This window comes from Electrona antarctica (genome assembly GCF_951216825.1).
Source record: "Electrona antarctica genome assembly, chromosome: 22".
Classification (NCBI taxonomy): Eukaryota; Metazoa; Chordata; class Actinopteri; order Myctophiformes; family Myctophidae; genus Electrona; species Electrona antarctica.
In genome coordinates, this window is record NC_136805.1 from 10,778,395 (window position 1) to 10,804,033 (window position 25,639).

At 46.4% G+C, this 25,639-nt stretch overlaps 1 protein-coding gene across 2 annotated transcripts; it reads left to right on the plus strand.

Moving 5' to 3' along the window:
• Nucleotides 1–17: 17 nt before the first annotated feature.
• Nucleotides 18–23,809, plus strand: LOC306915493 (transmembrane emp24 domain-containing protein 9-like). Of its 2 annotated transcripts, XR_013788830.1 has the most exons (6): nt 18–237; nt 4,210–4,310; nt 5,815–5,940; nt 15,500–15,646; nt 20,980–21,401; nt 21,447–23,809. XR_013788830.1 is itself a non-coding variant. In XM_079492840.1 (5 exons), the coding sequence occupies exons 1-5, from the start codon at nt 72–74 to the stop codon at nt 21,127–21,129; spliced, it is 690 nt and encodes a 229-aa protein (XP_079348966.1). In that variant the 5' UTR covers nt 18–71; the 3' UTR covers nt 21,130–23,809. The 2 variants fall into 2 exon arrangements, 1 of the variants encoding a protein (XP_079348966.1); XM_079492840.1 differs by having other exon boundaries at nt 20,980–23,809.
• Nucleotides 23,810–25,639: the final 1,830 nt, after the last annotated feature.

The following is a 25,639-nucleotide window of genomic DNA, read 5'->3' on the forward strand; positions in this document are numbered from 1 at the left end:
TCGCAGAACGTGGCAACCCCCCCCAGTGCATTGGGGTAGTGTAGTAGTCAGTCAGTAGAGTCAGAGTAAAGATGGTGTCCTCCTCCTCCTCCTGGGTCAGAATGGACTCCTTCTCCCTGCACTGTGTCTTCTCCCTGGTCCTCCTCAGCGGACATGTCTCCTCTCTCTACTTCCACATCGGAGAGACGGAGAAGAAATGCTTCATAGAGGAGATCCCCGACGAGACCATGATCATCGGTGAGCTCCATACTGAAACACCCTGTTCTTTAAAAACACACAACAACTTCTTTACTTCAACAGGAGAGGAGAAGACCCTCACCTGGTTTTATTTCCCAGCGCACCTTCGCTCCATTTTACAGACCCTTAAATCTAACTTTAAACGTTCGGTATTTCACATATAATGTGCCCACGGATGTTATAATCCTCCTCGCGTGGGTTTTAGTACCGTTATCTTCCTAAAATGTGTCTAAAACCGCATTTTAATCCGAGCCGTGGCCATTTCCCCCGTAGAGTCGTAATGTAACGGAGCGTGCAGTACACCGTGCGATCGATAGGGGTCGCGTAGGTGTAAATACCGGTATGGGAATGGCCACCGATGGGATTAAATTGCGTTTTTATCCGACAATACTGAATAAAGTGGAACTTCTATCGACCCGAGGAGGATTATAACATCCGAGGCTCTGAGGAGAGACCTTTATATTTTAAATGTGAACGTTTCTCGAGACGTGAGGCCTGTGAGGAGAACAAGGCAGTAGGAACAGGGTGAAGTTCCGCCACGACAGCCTGGTCGTCGTGCGAACCGTCCAGGCTACACAGTGGAGCTAACATGATGCTAACTTCACTTCACTAGACAGACAGACGACATGTTTTAAGTCACGTTATTTTAACTTAATTTCTTCATTTATATTCAACCTTCACAAATCATTCTGTGTTCAGTAACACTGCAGTGACGTGGCGTGGTGTTTGAAGGACTTAGTGTGATGTTTAATAGTGTCATTAATGGATACTTTCTTAGTTGGAAGGAACACAACTTTATTTGATGTTTTACTTCCTCCTGTCTTCCTGTCCTGTTGCTGCAGGCGGTTGGACACTTGACTCTCCTCAGAGAGACAGACAGGCTGACAGACAGACATACAGGCTGACAGACAGACAGGCTGACATACAGGCTGACAGACAGACAGGCTGACAGACAGACAGGCAGACAGACAGGCTAACTTACTGCAGACAGACAGACAGACAGACAGGCTAACTTACTCAATACTGCAGACAGACAGACAGGCTAACTTACTGGCACTGCAGACAGACAGACAGACAGACAGACAGACAGACAGACAGACAGGCTCCCAGAGAGACTGCCTTGGCCTTAGATTAACCCATTTCTTCAAATGTCTTCTAAATCCTGACAGTTTTCTGAAAAACCCCATGTTTCTATATCAGTGGTTCTCAGAGGGTTAAAACCCCATGTTTCTATATCAGTGGTTCTCACAGGGTTAAACCCCATGTTTCTATATCAGTGGTTCTCACAGGGTTAAACCCCATGTTTCTATATCAGTGGTTCTCACAGGGTTAAACCCCATGTTTCTATATCAGTGGTTCTCACAGGGTTAAAACCCCATGTTTCTATATCAGTGGTTCTCACAGGGTTAAACCTCATGTTTCTATATCAGTGGTTCTCAGAGGGTTAAAACCCCATGTTTCTATATCAGTGGTTCTCACAGGGTTAAAACCCCATGTTTCTATATCAGTGGTTCTCAGAGGGTTAAAACCCCATGTTTCTATATCAGTGGTTCTCAGACTATTTCATGTCAAGGACCCCCAGAATTGTATGTAACTGGCCCCGGGACCCCCATCTCAAAATATAATGTTCCAGGGAACCCCAAAAGCAAAGATGTGAGTTAAAAGCGTTCACAGGGGCCCAGGCGGTGGCGTAACCGTCTGGGCACCCGACTGGTAATCCAGTCGCAGTGTGCCGCGGGTTCGACTCCCGAGCCCGACACGGCCTTTACTGCATGTCTTCCCCCATCTCTCTCCCGTTTCCTGTCAGCCTACTGTCTGTCCCTTCAAAAACCAATAAAAGGCGTAAGCTGCAAAAAAATATCTTAAAAAAAAAAAAAAAAAAGCGTTCACAGGGAAATAATATTCAAAGATTTTCACGACTTTTCAAAAATAGCAGATCTACAAGCTCATAGCGCGGCACCGAGTGCCGCTATGTTTCTATGTCGGTCGTTCTTTGATTTTTCAAAAATAGCAGACCTACAAGCTCATAGCGCGCCACTCGGTGGCGCGCTATGAGCTTGTAGATCTGCTATTTTTCAATAGCTAAAGCATAACATAATGCTAACACCAAAAGGGGTTCCCGCCCAAAATGGGTTAAGCCTTAAAACACCAAAAGGGGTTCCCGCCCTGAATGGGTTAAAACTATCGTAGATGTATTTTATCGATTTTGACACATTCTCCTATAAAATACAGACCCCCAGGAACGCGCCGGCCCTGTTTCCGGCGAGCCGGCCCGCGTCCGAAATGGTTGAGAAATGACCGAGTTACCGTGTGGGGGGTCCCAAAGCAAAGCAAAGTTACTATATTTACCCAGGGTATCTGGGCTAAGCTCAAGAACTTGTTTCCAGCCAGGCCCTGCTCATAGAACATTTCATGGTAGTGGTTCAATGCCTTGCTCAAGGGCACTTCAGCGGTGGTAATTTTAACGTGTCGGACCGCTGATTCGAACTGGCGACCTTCCGGTATCAAGACCGCTCCGCAATCCGTTCGGCCACCGCTGCCTCCCCAGGGGGTCACTGACTGTACTGTACTGTACTGTACTGTACTGTCACACCTGAAATCCTCATATATAATAAAACTTTATTTGTACAGCACCTTTCATAACATGAAATGCAGCTCAAAGTGCTTTACAGAGCAATGGAGAAAGAAAAGAAAAGCAAGGCATAAACATTAAAAAGAAGAGCAGTGATGCAATACAGTGAGGACAGGAATAACACAAAATGAATACAGTGAGGACATGAATAACTCAAAATGAAAAGCAAGAGTGTAGAAGTGAGTCTTGAGCTGTGCTTTAAAAATGTCTACAGAGGCTGCCTGTCGAAGGTACAGTGGGAGTTTGTTCCACGCCGTCGGCCCGTAGAAGCAAAAAGCTGCTTCACCGTATTTTTTTGTTGACATTTTTTTAGGCAAAGCGAGCAGGCCAGCAGTGGAAGACCTTAGGGAGCGGTTTGGGACATATTTAGGCAGGCAGTCATGTACGTAGGAAGGTTTGGGACATATTTAGGCAGGCAGTCATGTACGTAGGAAGGTTTGAGACATATTTAGGCAGGCAGTCATGTAGGTAGGAAGGTTTGGGACATATTTAGGCAGGCAGTCATGTAGGTAGGAAGGTTTGGGACATATTTAGGCAGGCAGTCATGTAGGTAGGAAGGTTTGGGACATATTTAGGCAGGCAGTCATGTACGTAGGAAGGTTTGGGACATATTTAGGCAGGCAGTCATGTACGTAGGAAGGTTTGGGACATATTTAGGCAGGCAGTCATGTAGGTAGGAAGGTTTGGGACATATTTAGGCAGGCAGTCATGTAGGTAGGAAGGTTTGGGACATATTTAGGCAGGCAGTCATGTAGGTAGGAAGGTTTGGGACATATTTAGGCAGGCAGTCATGTAGGTAGGAAGGTTTGGGACATATTTAGGCAGGCAGTCATGTAGGTAGGAAGGTTTGGGACATTTAGGCAGGCAGTCATGTAGGTAGGAAGGTTTGGGACATATTTAGGCAGGCAGTCATGTAGGTAGGAAGGTTTGGGACATATTTAGGCAGGCAGTCATGTAGGTAGGAAGGTTTGGGACATATTTAGGCAGGCAGTCATGTAGGTAGGAAGGTTTGGGACATTATTTAGGCAGGCAGTCATGTAGGTAGGAAGGTTTGGGACATATTTAGGCAGGCATTCATGTAGGTAGGAAGGTTTGGGACATTATTTAGGCAGGCAGTCATGTAGGTAGGAAGGTTTGGGACATATTTAGGCAGGGAGTCATGTACGTAGGAAGGTTTGGGACATATTTAGGCAGGCAGTCATGTAGGTAGGAAGGTGCGAGACCATTGAGAGCTTTATAAACAAGTAAAATAATTTTAAAATCAATCCTAAAAAGATATATATATATACACTGTGTGTGCGTGCGTGCTAAAGTGTGTGTGTGTGTGTGTGTGTCTCCAGGTAACTACCGCACCCAGCTCTACGACCGTCAGAAAGAGGAGTACCTCCCGGCCACTCAGGGTCTGGGTATGTTCGTGGAGGTCAAGGATCCCGATGAGAAGGTACCGTATACTGTCTGTCATAGATATGATGAAGGTACCGTAATACTGTCTGTCTCCATGGCAACCACCAGCATCTCTGTGACGTATGATGGAGCGCATGCTGAATCTCCATTTTCATCCTCAAGAATGAATTTCCATATAAATATGTATTGTCTTCAGTCTGTCCTAGTTGCTGAACATTAACACCATGGAGGCCCAGGGCGGAGATATCCGTCAAGCTCAAGTTCATGGTCAAGTGCCCCAGACGGAGATTGATAAATAGGACGGAGATTAATGATATCAAAACCGGTCGCATCGCTCCACAGCCTAGGAGCGCTTGTTGCCCAATCCTCGGTGTTGCACAACAGTGACACGTCATCGAAAATGTCCCCTGCCTGTTTAGCTGACGAAAACGAAAATCTTAAAACGTTCATAACTCGCGATCTAAATCATCCCGTCTAATTATGAAAAAAGATCCTGTGTTAGACGGCGCTCCGCGGTCCAGTCGCTAGTCGCGATATATTTATTCTTGTTGTTGATCGACTCTAGAGTGGTGTGGCTATTGTTAGATGCTACACAGACATTCACAACAACTTCTGGTGCGCCGGTGAAAGTGGTCCGGGCGCTATAAATGATGGGCACATTTTAGTAATGGATTAAATAGGTCCGGGCCCTCAAGGTGTTAACTACGTTCAACATGTGTCACCTGGAGCCACAACTACTGTGGCTTTATTAAAAAGACCACATCAAAGAGCTTAAACCCATTTAGGCCTGACGTCGAAATTTAAAAAAAATCTTCTAAATCCTCCAGTTTTCTGAAATAAATATTTTCACGATTTTTCAAAAATAGCAGGACCTACAAGCTCGTAGCGCGCCACTCGGTGGCGCGCTATGAGCTTGTAGATCTGCTATTTTCCAATAGCTAAATTATAACATAATATTTAAAACACCAAAAAGGGGTTCCCGCCCAAAAATGGGTTAAAGACTTAAACCTCTGTTAAAATCTCTCTCTTGGAGCAAAAACACGACGGTAACCAAAATGAACTGGACAGCCAGCTAGTGCTGCAGGATTCATGCATCTGTAGCCAGTGGCGTGCACAGACATTTAGAGGGGCAGGTGCTCAAGTTAAAAAAGGGCACCTTGTGCAACGCGTGGAACCGGCCGGTTGCCTTAATCCATTTTGGGCGGGAACCCCTTTTGGTGTTAGCATTATGTTATGCTTTAGCTATTGAAAAATAGCAGATCTACAAGCTCATAGCGCGCCACCGAGTGGCGCGCTACGAGCTTGTAGGTCTGCTATTTTTGAAAAATCAAAAAAAAAGAAGAGGAAAAAAAAGTTTTTTCTTTTTTTTTCAAAAGAGCAGGGGGTGCTCTAGCACCCCCTAGTGTCTATCTGTGCACGCCACTGCTAGATCGCAATCTTTTTTCAATTCATTGTGCAGCACTATTGTTGTCCTTCAGTATAAAAGCATAAACGCTTGTAGCGTCCCTTTCAGATTAAAAGCATAATGTTGTGTTTTTCAGGTGATCCTGTCTCGTCAGTACGGCTCGGAGGGACGGTTCACCTTCACGTCCCATACCCCGGGAGAACACCAGATCTGTCTGCACTCCAACTCCTCCAAGTTCTCCCTGTTCGCTGGAGGCATGCTGGTACGACCCTTCACCCCTGACCCCTCTCCTCTCATCCCTGACCCCTCACCCCTAAACCTTTCCCCTCGCCCCTAAAACACACTCCAAGTCCTCCCTGTTCGCTGGAGGCATGCTGGTACGACCCTTCACCTCTGACCCCTCACCTCTAAAACCTGTCCCAGAAGCAAGTTTTTTATTCCTAGGATGGGAGCAAATTTGGAGCGCTGCGATTGGTTGTCAGTGGAGTAGTGTTTTGGACCGCACACAAGTGTTTATGCCTACTAGTACTCTGACTAGTACTAACCCTATCTCTACCTCTATGACTAGTACTAACCCTATCTCTACCTCTATGACTAGTACTAACCCTATCTCTACCTCTATGACTAGTACTAACCCTATCTCTACCTCTATGACTAGTACTAACCCTATCTCTACCTCTATGACTAGTACTAACCCTATCTCTACCTCTATGACTAGTACTAACCCTATCTCTACCTCTATGACTAGTACTAACCCTATCTCCACCTCTATGACTAGTACTAACCCTATCTCTACCTCTATGACTAGTACTAACCCTATCTCTACCTCTATGACTAGTACTAACCCTATCTCTACCTCTATGACTAGTACTAACCCTATCTCTACCTCTATGACTAGTACTAACCCTATCTCTACCTCTATGACTAGTACTAACCCTATCTCTACCTCTATGACTAGTACTAACCCTATCTCTACCTCTATGACTAGTACTAACCCTATCTCTACCTCTATGACTAGTACTAACCCTATCTCTACCTCTATGACTAGTACTAACCCTATCTCTACCTCTATGACTAGTACTAACCCTATCTCTACCTCTATGACTAGTACTAACCCTATCTCTACCTCTATGACTAGTACTAACCCTATCTCTACCTCTATGACTAGTACTAACCCTATCTCTACCTCTATGACTAGTACTAACCCTATCTCTACCTCTATGACTAGTACTAACCCTATCTCTACCTCTATGACTAGTACTAACCCTATCTCTACCTCTATGACTAGTACTAACCCTATCTCTACCTCTATGACTAGTACTAACCCTATCTCTACCTCTATGACTAGTACTAACCCTATCTCTACCTCTATGACTAGTACTAACCCTATCTCTACCTCTATGACTAGTACTAACCCTATCTCTACCTCTAACCTAAACATAACTAGTACTCTATGACTAGTACTAACCCTAACCCTAACCCTAACCTAAACATAACTAGTACTCTATGACTAGTACTAACCCTAACCCTAACCCTAACCTAAACATAACTAGTACTCTATGACTAGTACTAACCCTAACCCTAACCCTAACCTAAACATAACTAGTACTCTATGACTAGTACTAACCCTATCTCTACCTCTATGACTAGTACTAACCCTAACCCTAACCTAAACATAACTAGTACTCTATGACTAGTACTAACCCTATCTCTACCTCTAACCTAAACATAACTAGTACTCTATGACTAGTACTAACCCTAACCCTAACCCTAACCTAAACATAACTAGTACTCTATGACTAGTACTAACCCTAACCCTAACCTAAACATAACTAGTACTCTATGACTAGTACTAACCCTAACCCTAACCTAAACATAACTAGTACTCTATGACTAGTACTAACCCTAACCCTAACCTAAACATAACTAGTACTCTATGACTAGTACTAACCCTAACCCTAACCCTAACCTAAACATAACTAGTACTCTATGACTAGTACTAACCCTAACCCTAACCTAAACATAACTAGTACTCTATGACTAGTACTAACCCTAACCCTAACCCTAACCTAAACATAACTAGTACTCTATGACTAGTACTAACCCTAACCCTAACCCTAACCTAAACATAACTAGTACTCTATGACTAGTACTAACCCTATCTCTACCTCTAACCTAAACATAACTAGTACTCTATGACTAGTACTAACCCTATCTCTACCTCTAACCTAAACATAACTAGTACTCTATGACTAGTACTAACCCTATCTCTACCTCTAACCTAAACATAACTAGTACTCTATGACTAGTACTAACCCTATCTCTACCTCTAACCTAAACATAACTAGTACTCTATGACTAGTACTAACCCTATCTCTACCTCTAACCTAAACATAACTAGTACTCTATGACTAGTACTAACCCTATCTCTACCTCTAACCTAAACATAACTAGTACTCTATGACTAGTACTAACCCTATCTCTACCTCTAACCTAAACATAACCGCAAGCAGGGGAGCAACGCATCCCTCACCAACCTTAATCCAATCTTTTTAATGCACCCCTCACCAACCTTAATCCAAAAACTATGAACGTACCCCTCACCAACCTTAATCCAAAAACTATTAACGTACCCCTCACCAACCTTAATCCAAAAACTATTAACGTACCCCTCACCAACCTTAATCCAAAAACTATTAACGTACCCCTCACCAACCTTAATCCAAAAACTATTAACGTACCCCTCACCAACCTTAATCCAAAAACTACTAACCCTATCTCTACCTCTAACCTAAACATAACCGCAAGCAGGGGAGCAACGCAGCCCTCACCAACCTTAATCCAATCTTTTTAATGCACCCCTCACCAACCTTAATCCAAAAACTATTAACGTACCCCTCACCAACCTTAATCCAAAAACTACTAACCCTATCTCTATCTCTAACCTAAACATAACCGCGGTAGTAAAAGAGGTGGCGGCAGTGGGGCGCGAACAGGTGAAGCGTGAAACATGAAACATGGTATTGCAAGTCGGCGTAGTAATCCACTAGGCTAGTGAGGCAGCTGGCAGAATGGGGTAGTAATCCACTAGGCCAGCGAGGCAGCTGGCAGAATGGGGTAGTAATCCACTAGGCTAGCGAGGCATGGCAGAATGGGGTAGTAATCCACTAGGCTAGCGAGGCATGGCAGAATGGGGTAGTAATCCACTAGGCTAGTGAGGCAGCTGGCAGAATGGGGTAGTAATCCACTAGGCTAGCGAGGCAGCTGGCAGAATGGGGTAGTAATCCACTAGGCTAGCGAGGCAGCTGGCAGAATGGGGTAGTAATCCACTAGGCTAGCGAGGCATGGCAGAATGGGGTAGTAATCCACTAGGCTAGCGAGGCATGGCAGAATGGGGTAGTAATCCACTAGGCTAGTGAGGCATGGCAGAATGGGGTAGTAATCCACTAGGCTAGTGAGGCATGGCAGAATGGGGTAGTAATCCACTAGACTAGTGAGGCATGGCAGAATGGGGTAGTAATCCACTAGGCTAGCGAGGCATGGCAGAATGGGGTAGTAATCCACTAGGCTAGCGAGGCATGGCAGAATGGGGTAGTAATCCACTAGGCTAGCGAGGCATGGCAGAATGGGGTAGTAATCCACTAGGCTAGCGAGGCAGCTGGCAGAATGGGGTAGTAATCCACTAGGCTAGCGAGGCAGCTGGCAGAATGGGGTAGTAATCCACTAGGCTAGCGAGGCATGGCAGAATGGGGTAGTAATCCACTAGGCTAGTGAGGCATGGCAGAATGGGGTAGTAATCCACTAGGCTAGCGAGGCAGCTGGCAGAATGGGGTAGTAATCCACTAGGCCAGCGAGGCAGCTGGCAGAATGGGGTAGTAATCCACTAGGCTAGCGAGGCAGCTGGCAGAATGGGGTAGTAATCCACTAGGCTAGTGAGGCATGGCAGAATGGGGTAGTAATCCACTAGGCTAGCGAGGCATGGCAGAATGGGGTAGTAATCCACTAGGCTAGCGAGGCATGGCAGAATGGGGTAGTAATCCACTAGGCTAGCGAGGCATGGCAGAATGGGGTAGTAATCCACTAGGCTAGCGAGGCATGGCAGAATGGGGTAGTAATCCACTAGGCTAGCGAGGCATGGCAGAATGGGGTAGTAATCCACTAGGCTAGCGAGGCATGGCAGAATGGGGTAGTAATCCACTAGGCTAGCGAGGCATGGCAGAATGGGGTAGTAATCCACTAGGCCAGCGAGGCAGCTGGCAGAATGGGGTAGTAATCCACTAGGCTAGCGAGGCATGGCAGAATGGGGTAGTAATCCACTAGGCTAGCGAGGCATGGCAGAATGGGGTAGTAATCCACTAGGCTAGCGAGGCATGGCAGAATGGGGTAGTAATCCACTAGGCTAGCGAGGCATGGCAGAATGGGGTAGTAATCCACTAGGCTAGCGAGGCATGGCAGAATGGGGTAGTAATCCACTAGGCTAGCGAGGCATGGCAGAATGGGGTAGTAATCCACTAGGCTAGTGAGGCATGGCAGAATGGGGTAGTAATCCACTAGGCTAGCGAGGCATGGCAGAATGGGGTAGTAATCCACTAGGCTAGCGAGGCATGGCAGAATGGGGTAGTAATCCACTAGGCTAGCGAGGCATGGCAGAATGGGGTAGTAATCCACTAGGCTAGCGAGGCAGCTGGCAGAATGGGGTAGTAATCCACTAGGCTAGCGAGGCAGCTGGCAGAATGGGGTAGTAATCCACTAGGCTAGCGAGGCATGGCAGAATGGGGTAGTAATCCACTAGGCTAGTGAGGCAGCTGGCAGAATGGGGTAGTAATCCACTAGGCTAGTGAGGCAGCTGGCAGAATGGGGTAGTAATCCACTAGGCTAGCGAGGCATGGCAGAATGGGGTAGTAATCCACTAGGCCAGCGAGGCAGCTGGCAGAATGGGGTAGTAATCCACTAGGCTAGCGAGGCAGCTGGCAGAATGGGGTAGTAATCCACTAGGCTAGCGAGGCATGGCAGAATGGGGTAGTAATCCACTAGGCTAGCGAGGCATGGCAGAATGGGGTAGTAATCCACTAGGCTAGCGAGGCATGGCAGAATGGGGTAGTAATCCACTAGGCTAGCGAGGCATGGCAGAATGGGGTAGTAATCCACTAGGCTAGCGAGGCAGCTGGCAGAATGGGGTAGTAATCCACTAGGCTAGCGAGGCAGCTGGCAGAATGGGGTAGTAATCCACTAGGCTAGCGAGGCATGGCAGAATGGGGTAGTAATCCACTAGGCTAGTGAGGCATGGCAGAATGGGGTAGTAATCCACTAGGCTAGCGAGGCAGCTGGCAGAATGGGGTAGTAATCCACTAGGCCAGCGAGGCAGCTGGCAGAATGGGGTAGTAATCCACTAGGCTAGCGAGGCAGCTGGCAGAATGGGGTAGTAATCCACTAGGCTAGTGAGGCATGGCAGAATGGGGTAGTAATCCACTAGGCTAGCGAGGCATGGCAGAATGGGGTAGTAATCCACTAGGCTAGCGAGGCATGGCAGAATGGGGTAGTAATCCACTAGGCTAGCGAGGCATGGCAGAATGGGGTAGTAATCCACTAGGCTAGCGAGGCATGGCAGAATGGGGTAGTAATCCACTAGGCTAGCGAGGCATGGCAGAATGGGGTAGTAATCCACTAGGCTAGCGAGGCATGGCAGAATGGGGTAGTAATCCACTAGGCTAGCGAGGCATGGCAGAATGGGGTAGTAATCCACTAGGCTAGCGAGGCATGGCAGAATGGGGTAGTAATCCACTAGGCCAGCGAGGCAGCTGGCAGAATGGGGTAGTAATCCACTAGGCTAGCGAGGCATGGCAGAATGGGGTAGTAATCCACTAGGCTAGCGAGGCATGGCAGAATGGGGTAGTAATCCACTAGGCTAGCGAGGCATGGCAGAATGGGGTAGTAATCCACTAGGCTAGCGAGGCATGGCAGAATGGGGTAGTAATCCACTAGGCTAGCGAGGCATGGCAGAATGGGGTAGTAATCCACTAGGCTAGCGAGGCATGGCAGAATGGGGTAGTAATCCACTAGGCTAGTGAGGCATGGCAGAATGGGGTAGTAATCCACTAGGCTAGCGAGGCATGGCAGAATGGGGTAGTAATCCACTAGGCTAGCGAGGCATGGCAGAATGGGGTAGTAATCCACTAGGCTAGCGAGGCATGGCAGAATGGGGTAGTAATCCACTAGGCTAGCGAGGCATGGCAGAATGGGGTAGTAATCCACTAGGCTAGCGAGGCATGGCAGAATGGGGTAGTAATCCACTAGGCTAGCGAGGCAGCTGGCAGAATGGGGTAGTAATCCACTAGGCTAGCGAGGCATGGCAGAATGGGGTAGTAATCCACTAGGCTAGCGAGGCAGCTGGCAGAATGGGGTAGTAATCCACTAGGCTAGCGAGGCATGGCAGAATGGGGTAGTAATCCACTAGGCTAGCGAGGCATGGCAGAATGGGGTAGTAATCCACTAGGCTAGCGAGGCATGGCAGAATGGGGTAGTAATCCACTAGGCTAGCGAGGCAGCTGGCAGAATGGGGTAGTAATCCACTAGACTAGTGAGGCATGGCAGAATGGGGTAGTAATCCACTAGGCTAGCGAGGCAGCTGGCAGAATGGGGTAGTAATCCACTAGACTAGCGAGGCATGGCAGAATGGGGTAGTAATCCACTAGGCTAGCGAGGCAGCTGGCAGAATGGGGTAGTAATCCACTAGGCTAGCGAGGCAGCTGGCAGAATGGGGTAGTAATCCACTAGGCTAGCGAGGCAGCTGGCAGAATGGGGTAGTAATCCACTAGGCTAGCGAGGCATGGCAGAATGGGGTAGTAATCCACTAGGCTAGTGAGGCATGGCAGAATGGGGTAGTAATCCACTAGGCTAGTGAGGCAGCTGGCAGAATGGGGTAGTAATCCACTAGACTAGCGAGGCATGGCAGAATGGGGTAGTAATCCACTAGGCTAGCGAGGCAGCTGGCAGAATGGGGTAGTAATCCACTAGGCTAGCGAGGCATGGCAGAATGGGGTAGTAATCCACTAGGCTAGCGAGGCAGCTGGCAGAATGGGGTAGTAATCCACTAGGCTAGCGAGGCAGCTGGCAGAATGGGGTAGTAATCCACTAGGCTAGCGAGGCATGGCAGAATGGGGTAGTAATCCACTAGGCTAGCGAGGCATGGCAGAATGGGGTAGTAATCCACTAGGCTAGCGAGGCATGGCAGAATGGGGTAGTAATCCACTAGGCTAGTGAGGCATGGCAGAATGGGGTAGTAATCCACTAGGCTAGTGAGGCATGGCAGAATGGGGTAGTAATCCACTAGGCTAGCGAGGCATGGCAGAATGGGGTAGTAATCCACTAGGCTAGCGAGGCATGGCAGAATGGGGTAGTAATCCACTAGGCTAGTGAGGCATGGCAGAATGGGGTAGTAATCCACTAGGCTAGTGAGGCATGGCAGAATGGGGTAGTAATCCACTAGGCTAGTGAGGCATGGCAGAATGGGGTAGTAATCCACTAGGCTAGCGAGGCATGGCAGAATGGGGTAGTAATCCACTAGGCTAGTGAGGCATGGCAGAATGGGGTAGTAATCCACTAGGCTAGCGAGGCAGCTGGCAGAATGGGGTAGTAATCCACTAGGCTAGTGAGGCAGCTGGCAGAATGGGGTAGTAATCCACTAGGCTAGTGAGGCAGCTGGCAGAATGGGGTAGTAATCCACTAGGCTAGCGAGGCATGGCAGAATGGGGTAGTAATCCACTAGGCTAGTGAGGCATGGCAGAATGGGGTAGTAATCCACTAGGCTAGTGAGGCATGGCAGAATGGGGTAGTAATCCACTAGGCTAGTGAGGCATGGCAGAATGGGGTAGTAATCCACTAGGCTAGCGAGGCATGGCAGAATGGGGTAGTAATCCACTAGGCTAGTGAGGCATGGCAGAATGGGGTAGTAATCCACTAGGCTAGCGAGGCATGGCAGAATGGGGTAGTAATCCACTAGGCTAGCGAGGCAGCTGGCAGAATGGGGTAGTAATCCACTAGGCTAGCGAGGCATGGCAGAATGGGGTAGTAATCCACTAGGCTAGTGAGGCATGGCAGAATGGGGTAGTAATCCACTAGGCTAGCGAGGCAGCTGGCAGAATGGGGTAGTAATCCACTAGGCTAGTGAGGCAGCTGGCAGAATGGGGTAGTAATCCACTAGGCTAGTGAGGCATGGCAGAATGGGGTAGTAATCCACTAGGCTAGCGAGGCAGCTGGCAGAATGGGGTAGTAATCCACTAGGCCAGCGAGGCATGGCAGAATGGGGTAGTAATCCACTAGGCTAGCGAGGCATGGCAGAATGGGGTAGTAATCCACTAGGCTAGCGAGGCAGCTGGCAGAATGGGGTAGTAATCCACTAGGCTAGCGAGGCAGCTGGCAGAATGGGGTTTTGTGTTTGTATTAGAAGGTGAGGTTCCGCCCGCGCGGGCGGCGCTTTCCTTGGTTACTAGTAGTAGGGCAGGGCGAAGTGGCCGGCGTGGTAAAACGAGCGCTCCAAATTTGCTCCCATCCTAGGAATAAAAAACTAGCGTCCCGGAACAACACATTCCCAGATGGGGGTCGGCGGCCAGTTAGATATATATATATAGATATATATTATATATAGATATATATATATTATTTTTTTGGGGGTCCTTGTTTGACATGAAATAGTTTTAAGCACCATTGATATAGAAACAGGTTCTCCACAAAACTGTCATGATTTAGAAGACATTTGTATAATCTGGTTTTCATGGTTTAATAATAATAATGAAGACATTTGTATAATCTGGTTTTCATGGTTTAATAATAATAATGCTCTCACATCTCAGAGAGTCACACAGAGAGTTCACCTGGACATCTAGGTTAATCATAATAATAAATAATATTTGATGTTATTTTCCGGTGGGACGTCAGAGAATATGTTCTCCCCCATTTTAGCCGACGAGACCGAAAATCTTAAAACCTTAATAACTCTTGATTTAAATCATTCCGTCCAATTCTAAGAACAGATCATGTGTTAGGCGGTCCCGCCGATAGTCGCGGTAGATTTAATCATACCTCCCGTTGTCTGTGAGTGTTTGGGCTCAGAGGTGCCCAAAAGGTAGATCGTGATCACAAAAGCTGTGCAGGTAGATCACATGACATGCCCCTAGCCTAAAGAATATTTAATTTAAAGGGTAAGACCACTTTTTGAGAGGTTTGGGTTGTTTTCCTACCTTATTATGGGCAAACTATTCCATTCCATGAGTTATTTCGCTCCGTTGTGTTGTTTATTAGCAATTTAAGAAATAAAAATAGTCGCTCATTGACTTCCATTGTAACGGGGAAACAGCTCTCAAAGTCACTCTTTTAGCACATGAACCAACGCAACAAAAGCTGATTCTGACAGTTTATGACATCAGGAAAACTCATGCAGTTTTATTTTCGTCTTTTAAGATAGATTTATAAAGTTACTATTTTAGTCGGAGATAGACTGAAGCAGTGCTACGGCGTTCCCAACTTTCGCGGTGATGTCTTGCGAGGTTTCGTTTGTAAACGGAAGTCTCCACGCTGTTTAAGATGCACCCAGCTGCAGCCTCGCATATGAGCAGTCCCAGACATCCAGGTTATTAATAATAATAATAATAATCTCGTTAAAGAGGGTGCACCTGGACATCCAGGTTATTAATAATAATAATCATCATCTCGTTTCAGAGAGTGCACCTGGACATCCAGGTTATTAATAATAATAATCATCTCGTTTCAGAGGGTGCACCTGGACATCCAGGTTATTAATAATAATAATATTTATCTCGTTACAGAGAGTTCACCTGGACATCCAGGTGGGAGAACACACCAACAACTACGCAGAGATCGCTGCTAAAGACAAACTGACGGAGCTTCAGCTCAGAGTGAGACAGCTGGTGGAGCAGGTGGACCAGATCCAGAAGGAACAGAACTACCAGAGGGTCAGTACTGTGTGTGTGTGTGTGTGTGTGTGTGTGTGTGTGTGTGTGTGTGTGTGTGTGTGTGTGTGTGTGTGTGTGTGTGTGTGTGTGTGTGTGTGTGTGTGTGTGTGTGTGTGTGTGTGTGTGTGTGTGTGTGTGTGTGTGTGTGTGTGTGTGTGTGTGTGTGTGTGTGTGATCACAACCGTGTGTTTTTTGCATTGAACATTGGTAGTTATGTGGGAACGCCCACTGAGTGGCAAAAAACTACTTCCTGGCCTCGACAGCCCATTCATCCACACAGAAAAGTCAAATTAAACAATGTTAAACTCACCAACATTGCAGCTGTACGAAAAGCTTGAATTATCCTCTTTCTATCTGCAAAGTTTTTGTTTCATAAAAATCCACCATAGAAACGTTATGAGCTACTTTCTTTTTGGAGTTCCTGAACAAGCCTCCCTCCTCGCCTACAAAGCGCTGCTCATCAGCGATGGTGAATGTAAAACCATGATGTAAATAAAATGCCTTAATTGTGATAGGTGGCAGCCGCGGCAGCAGCGTTGATGTAGCCTAATGTATTATAAAATATATAACCATCCCGTGGCGCGCTCTGCCTGCATGCTCTGGGCTGCCTGTCAGCCTGTCTGTCTGCCTGTCTGTCTCTCTGCCTGCATGCTCTGGGCTGTCTGTCAGCCTGTCTGTCTGCCTGTCTGTCTCTGCCTGCATGCTCTGGGCTGTCTGTCAGCCTGTCTGTCTGCCTGTCTGTCTCTCTGCCTGCATGCTCTGGGCTGTCTGTCAGCCTGTCTGTCTGTCTCTCTGCCTGCATGCTCTGGGCTGTCTGTCAGCCTGTCTGTCTGCCTGTCTGTCTCTCTGCCTGCATGCTCTGGGCTGTCTGTCAGCCTGTCTGTCTGCCTGTCTGTCTCTCTGCCTGCATGCTCTGGGCTGTCTGTCAGCCTGTCTGTCAGCCTGTCTGTCTGTCTGCCTGCCTGCATGCTCTGGGCTGTCTGTCAGCCTGTCTGTCTGCCTGCCTGCATGCTCTGGGCTGTCTGTCAGCCTGTCTGTCTGCCTGCCTGCATGCTCTGGGCTGTCTGTCAGCCTGTCTGTCTCTCTGCCTGCATGCTCTGGGCTGTCTGTCAGCCTGTCTGTCTGCCTGCCTGCATGCTCTGGGCTGTCTGTCAGCCTGTCTGTCTGCCTGCCTGCATGCTCTGGGCTGTCTGTCAGCCTGTCTGTCTGCCTGCCTGCATGCTCTGGGCTGTCTGTCAGCCTGTCTGTCACCCGATGCGTTATAGAAAGCAGACGGCGAGCGACGGCCACAACCACGTTGTGTTCTGATTTGTTATAGATTTATAACTATTAACTATAACTACTTATAACTATTCTCAAACACATTTCCCAATGGAAATGGAGACATATACGGTATTGTTTACTGTCGTGTCTCTTTAGTTTCTAGAGAGACTTAATGGTCACATATCAATATTATTAAAATTATTTTTAATAATATTCAGCTATAATGTAACATTAATGTTGAATAGCAAAACCCTGATAGGGTTGCGTGAAGGGGGAGCTGGCTCTTCTTCTTGTAGTAACGTGGGTGACTGGTCTATTTGGCAGCCACCTATTATTAGGCGTTTTCCTAAAGTGTGTGTTCTCGTGTAAAGGGTCAATAAAAAATGAGAACGCAACGGGACTTTGCCGTTTTATCTGGAGATGGTCGCCTTGTAAAAGGAGTCTTAGGCCCTTTCCCAATTCCTTTTTTAACCCTACCCCTTATCCCTTGCCCCTTCCCCTTGCCCCTACATAATGAGTGTCAAGGGGTAGGGGGATAAATCATCACCCTAGGAATTGGAACGTCCCTAAATATTGACCCTAGATATTGACAACCTGTTCTCAGAAAATAGCTGATCTGCAAGCTCACTACAGGCCAGTGGTCCCCAAACCCTTTCATGTCAAGGACCCCCCAATTTGACAATAATTAGCCCGCAGACCCCCATTTGAAGAGATATGCCAGGGACCCCATAGATTTTTACGAAACTAGCAGTGTCACGGACCGCCAGTGTGACATGCATTAGTCCATGGACCCCCATTTGATGGCATTTCTGTCTCTGGGACCCCCAATTTATATTGTGAATGAAATAAATGTCAATTAACTCTGAGAGTGTACAAATGGACCCTTATGGGTCTATTTGGTTCCAAACTATCATTTAGCTGGGGACCCCCTGGAACTCTCTCAAGGACCTCTGGGGGTCCCTATAACCCACTTTGGAAACCACTTTCCATAAGCTGTAGATCGGCTATTTTGGGAGAAGAGATGGAACGTAAACATTGCTGTGGTTATGATGAAATAAATATATTGTAATTTTGTCTCATCTTGGTAGCCCACCAGAATGTAATTCAGCTAATCAGGTACACCTGCTCAACAGGTGTACCTGATTCATTGATTATTGTATTAACAGTTTGTATAGAATGGGTACAGTTATATCATATACAGGGTTAGAAAAAGGAAAAACAATTTACAGTATAGATATATGTGTTCATTGTTTTTAATATCATTAAGAACAGTCATTTTCTATCATGTCCTATGACAAGTCGTAGTATGCTACAACATTTAGGACAATGAAAATGCCATCGTGATTCATCTCCATCCAATGTACAGGCTGTACAGCAGCTTGCAGTCTGTTCCATAGCTGGTTTGCCTGGGGGGGAAAAACAACACCATTGCTAATTAGTTATGTAACTTTTGCAACTTGTGGGGATTAGCATAACATTGGTCATGATAAAACCATACCAGCTATCACTGCAGAGAGTAGCCAACGTTATGCAGCGACAGCGTTGTGTAGGTACAGTAGGCTATTTCACAGCTTTTATAAGAGCTCCAAAACTGCAGAATGTTGACATATCGTGGTCTGGGGGCGTCGGACTTATGCCTGCTAGTTAAGCTAGTTTGCATCCGAGTTGTTCCACCGGGGCACCGACCGGCGGTAAATAAAAAATAAAAAGCGCCGCTTCCAAATGAATGGGTAACGTTACCGCAACGTTGTATGAATGCAACGCAGTAGCATATCGTTGGTTCAAGTGAGGTAACGTTAACCTTTGCTAGAGATTACGATATTTTTGGCGAATAATATTGGTTATTATCATATTCTTCCATAATAAAGGACGAAAAAGGCGTCTTACCTCGTCCGCCTTCCGCCTTCTGTGATGTCCCTTCGTTTTAAGTCTGGTCGCAATGTCCCTTCGTTTGAAGGGGATCCTAACCCTCGCACTCGGCCCTAACCCTCGCTCCAAAGAGAATTGAGAAAACCCTTCCTCCTCACGTGAACGCGCATCAGCAAGGGGAAGGGCTAAGGGCCATGGAGAAGGGGGGAATTGGGAAAGGGCCTAAGTCTTGTTTTCTCCTCTCCTGAACACTTAGTCTTGTTTTCTCCTCTCCTGAACACTTAGGCCCTTTCCCAATTCCTTTTTTAACCCTACCCCTCAGCCCTTGGCCCTAGCCCTTATCCCTTGGCCCTTCCCCTTGTCCCTTCATAATGAGTGTCAAGGGGTAGGGGGATAAATCATCACCCTAGGAATTGGAACGTCCCTAAATATTGAACGTCCCTTGTAGATATTGATATACAACCTGTTCTCAGAAAATAGCTGATCTGCAAGCTCACTACAGGCCAGTGGTCCCCACACTTTTTCATGTCAAGGACCCCCAAATTGACACGAATTAGCCCGCAGACCCCCATTTGAAGAGATATGCCAGGCACCCCATATATTTTTACGAATCTAGCAGTGTCACGGACCACCAGTGTGACATGCATTAGTCCATGGACCCCCATTTGATGGCATTTCTGTCTCTGGGATCCCCAATTTATATTGTAAAATCAATGTTAATTAACTCTGAGAGTGTACAAATGGACCCTTATGGGTCCATTTGGTTCCAAACTATCATTTAGCTGGGGACCCCCTGGAAGTCTCTCAAGGACCCCTGGGGGTCCCCATAACCCACTTTGGAAACCACTGCTATAACTGTAGATCGGCTATTTTGGGAGAAGATATGGAACGTAAATATTTATGGCTGTGGTTATGATGAAATAAATATATTGTAATTTTGTCTCATCTTGGTAGCCCACCAGAATGTAATTCAGCTAGATATAGCTCATTCTGACACACTGCTCAACAGTTGTACCTGATTCATTGATTATTGTATTAACAGTTTGTATAGAATGGGTACAGTTATATATCATAATAGCCTACAGGGTTAGAAAAAGGAAAAACAATTTACAGTATAGAAAGAAGGGGCTGTGGTCACTGTGTTCATTGTTTTTAATATCATTAAGAACAGAGTCATTTTCTATCATGGAAGTCGTGGTATGCTAATAATATGAATGATAATGTTTCAAATTCAACAACATTTAGGACAATCGTGATTCATCTCCATCCAATGTACAGGCTTGTACAGCAGCTTGCAGTCTGTTCCATAGCTGGTTTGCCTGGGGGGGAAAACAACACCATTGCTAATTAGTTATGTAACTTTTGCTACTTGTGGGGATTATCATAACATTGGTCATGATAAAACCATACCAGCTATCACTGCAGCGAGTAGCCAACGTTATGCAGCGACAGCGTTATGTAGGTACAGTAGGATATTTCACGGCTTTTAAGAGCTCCAAAACTGCAGAATGTTGACATATCGTGGTCTGGGGGTCGGACTGATGCCTGCTAGTTAAGCTAGTTTGCATCCGAGTTGTTCCACCGGGGCACCGGCGGTAAATAAAAAATAATAAAGCGCTGATGCGAAATTAATGGGTAACGTTACCGTAACGTTGTATGAATGCAACGCCGTAGCATATCGTTAGTTCAAGTGAGGTAACGTTAACCTTTGCTAGAGATTGCGATATTTTTGGCGATGCAGATTGTTAACACATTCAAATAATATTGGTTAATATCATATTCTTCCATAAGTTCCATAATAAAGGACTGAAAAGGCGTCTTACCTTGTCCGCCTTCCGCCCTCTGTGTCATGTCCCTCCGTTTGAAGTCTGGTCGCGATATCCCTTGGTTTGAAGGGGATCCTAACCCTCGCCCTTGCCCCTACCCCTCGCTCCAAAGAGAATTGAGATAACCCTTCCTCCTCACGTGAACGCGCATCAGCAAGGGGAAGGGCTAAGGGCGATGGAGAAGGGGGGAATTGGGAAAGGGCCTAAGTCTTGTTTTCTCCTCTCCTGAACACTTAGTCTTGTTCTCCTCTCCTGAACACTTAGTCTTGTTTTCTCCTCTCCTGAACACTTAGTCTTGGCTCCATGACTGTCTCTGTATCAAAAGGAGTCACATTTTAACTTTTCTTTTATTTGTTTGTTTTTAATCTTCCGCAGTACCGCGAGGAGCGTTTCCGCCAGACCAGCGAGTCGACCAATCAGAGGGTGCTGTGGTGGTCCATCGTCCAGACTCTCATCCTGGTGGCCGTGGGGTTCTGGCAGATGAGACACCTCAAGAAGTTCTTCGAGGCCAAGAAGCTGGTGTAGAGAGACAGACAGGCACCCGTCTGTCTGTCTGTGTAGAGAGACAGACAGACAGGCGTCTGTCTGTGTAGAGAGACAGACAGGCACCCGTCTGTCTGTCTGTGTAGAGAGACAGACAGGCACCTGTCTGTCTGTCTGTGTAGAGAGACAGACAGGCACCCATCTGTCTGTCTGTGTAGAGAGACAGACAGGCACCCGTCTGTCCGTCTGTGTAGAGAGACAGACAGACAGGCACCCGTCTGTATGTCTGTGTAGAGAGACAGACAGACAGACAGGTACCCGTCTGTCTGTCTCACTGTTATGTCTGTAGAGACAGACAGGTGCCTGTCTGTCTCACTGTATGTGTGTAGACAGGGCGCCTGTCTGTCTCTCACTGTATGTGTGTAGAGACAGACAGGCACCCGTCTCTGTCTCACTGTATGTGTGTAGAGACAGACAGGCACACGTCTGTCCGTCTGTCTGTCCATCTGTAGAGAGACAGACAGGCACCCGTCTGTCTGTCTGTCTGTCTGATGCCTGACATGAACACGCCTGGTTCATGTTGGTTGCACATCGGTGCCGTTGCACTGAAAATGTCTCCGATCTACATGCCCGTTCCGTTGCATGGTGACATGGTCTGTGGGCTTGTAGATCTGCTAGAGTTTTGTTTTGTAATTCAGGCGTCGTGCTCCCGCCGGCCACACGGTGGCGCTTCACGCCGACGAGATCTTCTAAAACAAGTTGAGACCAGATTCTAGAAATGTCTTCTAAATCGTGACAGTTTTCTGAAAAAAAACTCATGTTTCTACATCAGTGGTTCTCAAACTGTCATGTCAAGGACCCCCCAAAGATTATCTGTATTTGGCCGCCGACCTCCATCTGAAAATATATTGGGTTTTTTTAGAAGCAAAGATTTGAGTTAAAAACGTTCTCGCTGAAAGAATATATATTAAAATATTTGCACCACAGTTTCACGATTGTTAAAAAAAAAATAGCAGATCTACAAGATCTCGTAAGTGAGCTTACGAGTGTGTAGATCTGCTCTTTTTCAACCGCTAAAGTGCAACATAATTCTTAAAACACCAAAGGGGGTTCCCATACAGAATGGTCTTAAATGGGTTTTAAAACCAACACTTCACCCAAATAATGAATGATGTTTTCCTTCGCCCCACGAAGCCCTGAATTCATATAACGGTGAATTATTGAATCAATAATTCAATAATAATGAAGGACTCTTGATGAGCCTAATATATACTGTGGTTTCTAAAGCAATCTTTTAACACTTCGATTCCCCAGGGTTATTTAACCCATTAAATCAGATGTTATTTAATCCATTTTGACCTGAGATCAGATTAAAAAAATGTCTTCTACATCCTGACAGTTTTCTGAAAAAGCTGTTTATATGTCAGTCGTTCTTCGATCTTTCAAAAATAGCAGACCTACAAGCTCGTAGGTGGCGCGCTTGTAGATCTGCTATTTTTCAATAGCTAAAACATAACATAATGCTAACACCAAAAGTGGTTCCCGCCCAAAATGGGTTAATCCATTAAATCAGAACGCGCAGCGATTCTAGCAGAGGAGCACATTTAGCGACGGACCGGATGTTATCCCGGATGTGGCTGCTCTAGCAGAGGAGCACATTTAGCGACGGACCGGATGTTATCCCGGATGTGGCTGCAGCAGCTAAATGGACCGGATGTTATCACGGACCGGATGTTATCCCGGATTTGGCTGTAGCAGCTAAATGTCGCCAAAACACTCTTGAGGCGATCGACAACAACGGGAGGTATGATTAAATCTACCGCGACTAGCGACGGGACCGCGGTGGGCCGTCTGACACATGATTTAGTGTGAATTAGTGATTGTGGATTATTGGCTCAGGAATGTGGCGGGAAAATAATAAGACAAGAAAATGGGTGAAGTGTAACTTCTTTTAAATGATCTGGTGTTGTCGGCGAGCAACACTGTTGTGGTGCGATGGAGTGGAAACTCGTCTCTCTCTCTCTGTGTGTGTGTGTGTGTGTGTGTGTGTGTGTGTGTGTGTGTGTGTGTGTGTGTGTGTGTGTGTGTGTGTGTGTGTGTGTGTGTGTGTGTGTGTGTGTGTGTGTGTGTGTGTGTGTGTGTGTGTGTCTATTTATGCAGTACTTGCTAGTAGAGAATTAAAACTTTTCATTATTATTATTAGTGGTTTTTCTTTTCTTTTTTGCCTTTTTTTTCTTCCTGATTATGACATGATGTTACTGGGCCAATCAGAGATGATCGTGACATGATGATGATGTCATGTCACTGGGCGGCCAATCAGAGACGAGCGTAGTAGACCTCCACACGTTGCTGTTGCCGGGCAGAAACCTGTCGTCGCCATCATATTCTTAACGTTTTGTTGGTAAATCAAACGCCTGACATTGGGTGAAATAATGTGCTGTCATGTCCAGGTTTAGGGTTAGCGTTATAATGTGCTTTCATGTCCAGGTTAATAATAATAATAATGTGCTGTCATGTCCAGGTTTTTTTTTATATTTTAGCTCCACTTCAGATCAGATGATTGTTTTAGTTTTGAATTTGTTTTTGCTTATTTTTGTCCAGCAGTTCAGTGAGAAACTCACTGGTGAGTGTGTTTTTTTTTTTTTTTTGGGGGGGTTAAAATGTCTTTGCTTGTACAAAAAAATATATACACCAGAATAAAGTTTTGTCACATTTGGTGTAATCGGTTGTCTGTTTGGTTTTTGTTTTTCCTATTTAACACTGCGTGAAAAGAGGAGTTAACGGGCAATTCTGGGCACTGTATTTTGCCCGTAAACCTCAAGTTTAGCAGCATATACAGTTAATATACGGTAATATACAGGTGTGACAGGGCCGGATCTACCATATGGGCACGTGCCCAGGGGCCCTTGGGCACCAGCGACCCCTCAAAAAAAAATGCTTTTTTTTTAGCTCCACAGAAAACGTCCCTGCTAATCTGAATGAAATAAATGGTGTCTAAAAAGATTAGTGTTTTATTGTTGGTGAGAAGGGCAGCTGAAAAGTGCAATTGTGTGTAAAGCAGCAACAATGCGCTAGATTGGCTGTCACGACCGGAAATGGGCCAATATAACGGCATAGAACTGCCCCAAAACAGCAAAAATGTTGCGCGTGTGTGAAGGGGGGCCCTTGGAGCTTCAGTGCCCAGGGGCCCTCAGAGGTGTTACAGAACACAGAACATGACAAGCTACAGGACAAGCTACAGATGACAAGCTACAGAACATGACGAGCTACAGAACATGACAAGCTACAGAACATGACAAGCTACAGAACAGCCAGTAATACATCCATGATACTCCTCCAAGTACATATAAATATAATACAAACATCTCCAAATGACAGGATGCAAAGTTGTGCGTAGAGAAAATAATACACAATGTACTAAATGTCACTCATACATGTATCATGTGTATGTATGGTGTCTCAACCCACTGCTAAATGTCACTCATACATGTATCATGTGTATGTATGGTGTCTCAACCCACTGCTAAAAATGACAGGCTATAGTACGGTGCTTTTCAACCTTTTCATGTCAAGTTCCATTATTTATTCAGCATTTTGAGCCATGGACCACCATTTACATTTAGCCCCCTCAAGGACCACTGGTGGTCCCCGGACCACCTGGAACCCCCTCAAGGACCACCTGGAACCCCCTCAAGGGCCACTGGTGGTCCCCGGACCACATGGGGACCACCTGGAACCCCCTCAAGGACCACTGGTGGTCCCCGGACCACATGGGGACCACCTGGAACCCCCTCAAGGACCACTGGTGGTCCCCGGACCACCTGGAACCCCCTCAAGGACCACCTGGAACCCCCTCAAGGGCCACTGGTGGTCCCCGGACCACATGGGGACCACCTGGAACCCCCTCCAGGACCACTGGTGGTCCCCGGACCACATGGGGACGGGGTCCATTTGGTTGAAATCCAAAGTCTGTTTGGGTGCAGTGTAGAGTGCAGTGTCCAGGCTGTTCCACTGGGTGGCGCCCAATGCAAGTGAAAGTTCCCTTTACCTGTCCTGACTTCATACTGTATGAATCATAGCCTACTGTACATGCAGTCAGTCAGGCACGTTGACTAATATTACAATTACGTCATTTAAACCAGTGGTTCTTTTTCATATTAAAGCCTTTAATAATGCCAAATGCCCAAAAAAAAAGAATGTTCCTTTAATTCTTTTTTCCTGGCATTTGAGTCACGGACCACCATTTAATGATGTCATCAAATGGTGGTCCGTGAGAGGCTACATTTTAGCCTCTCAGACCCAAAACGAAAGAATATGTTGTTGTCGTTGTCGCTGTGTTGATGTTGGTACCATTATTATTATTTTAAATTCTCTAATTGTGTAGACTTCTTGTAACTTTAGTATAAGGCCTCAGATGTGTGTTGTCATGTGTATAACAATAAGAGTTACAGATAGTAATAAGGGTCCATTTGGTTAGCAACTCTCCATCATTTAGCTGCATGATGGGGACCACCTGGAACCCCCTCAAGGACCACCAGTGGTCCGCGGACCA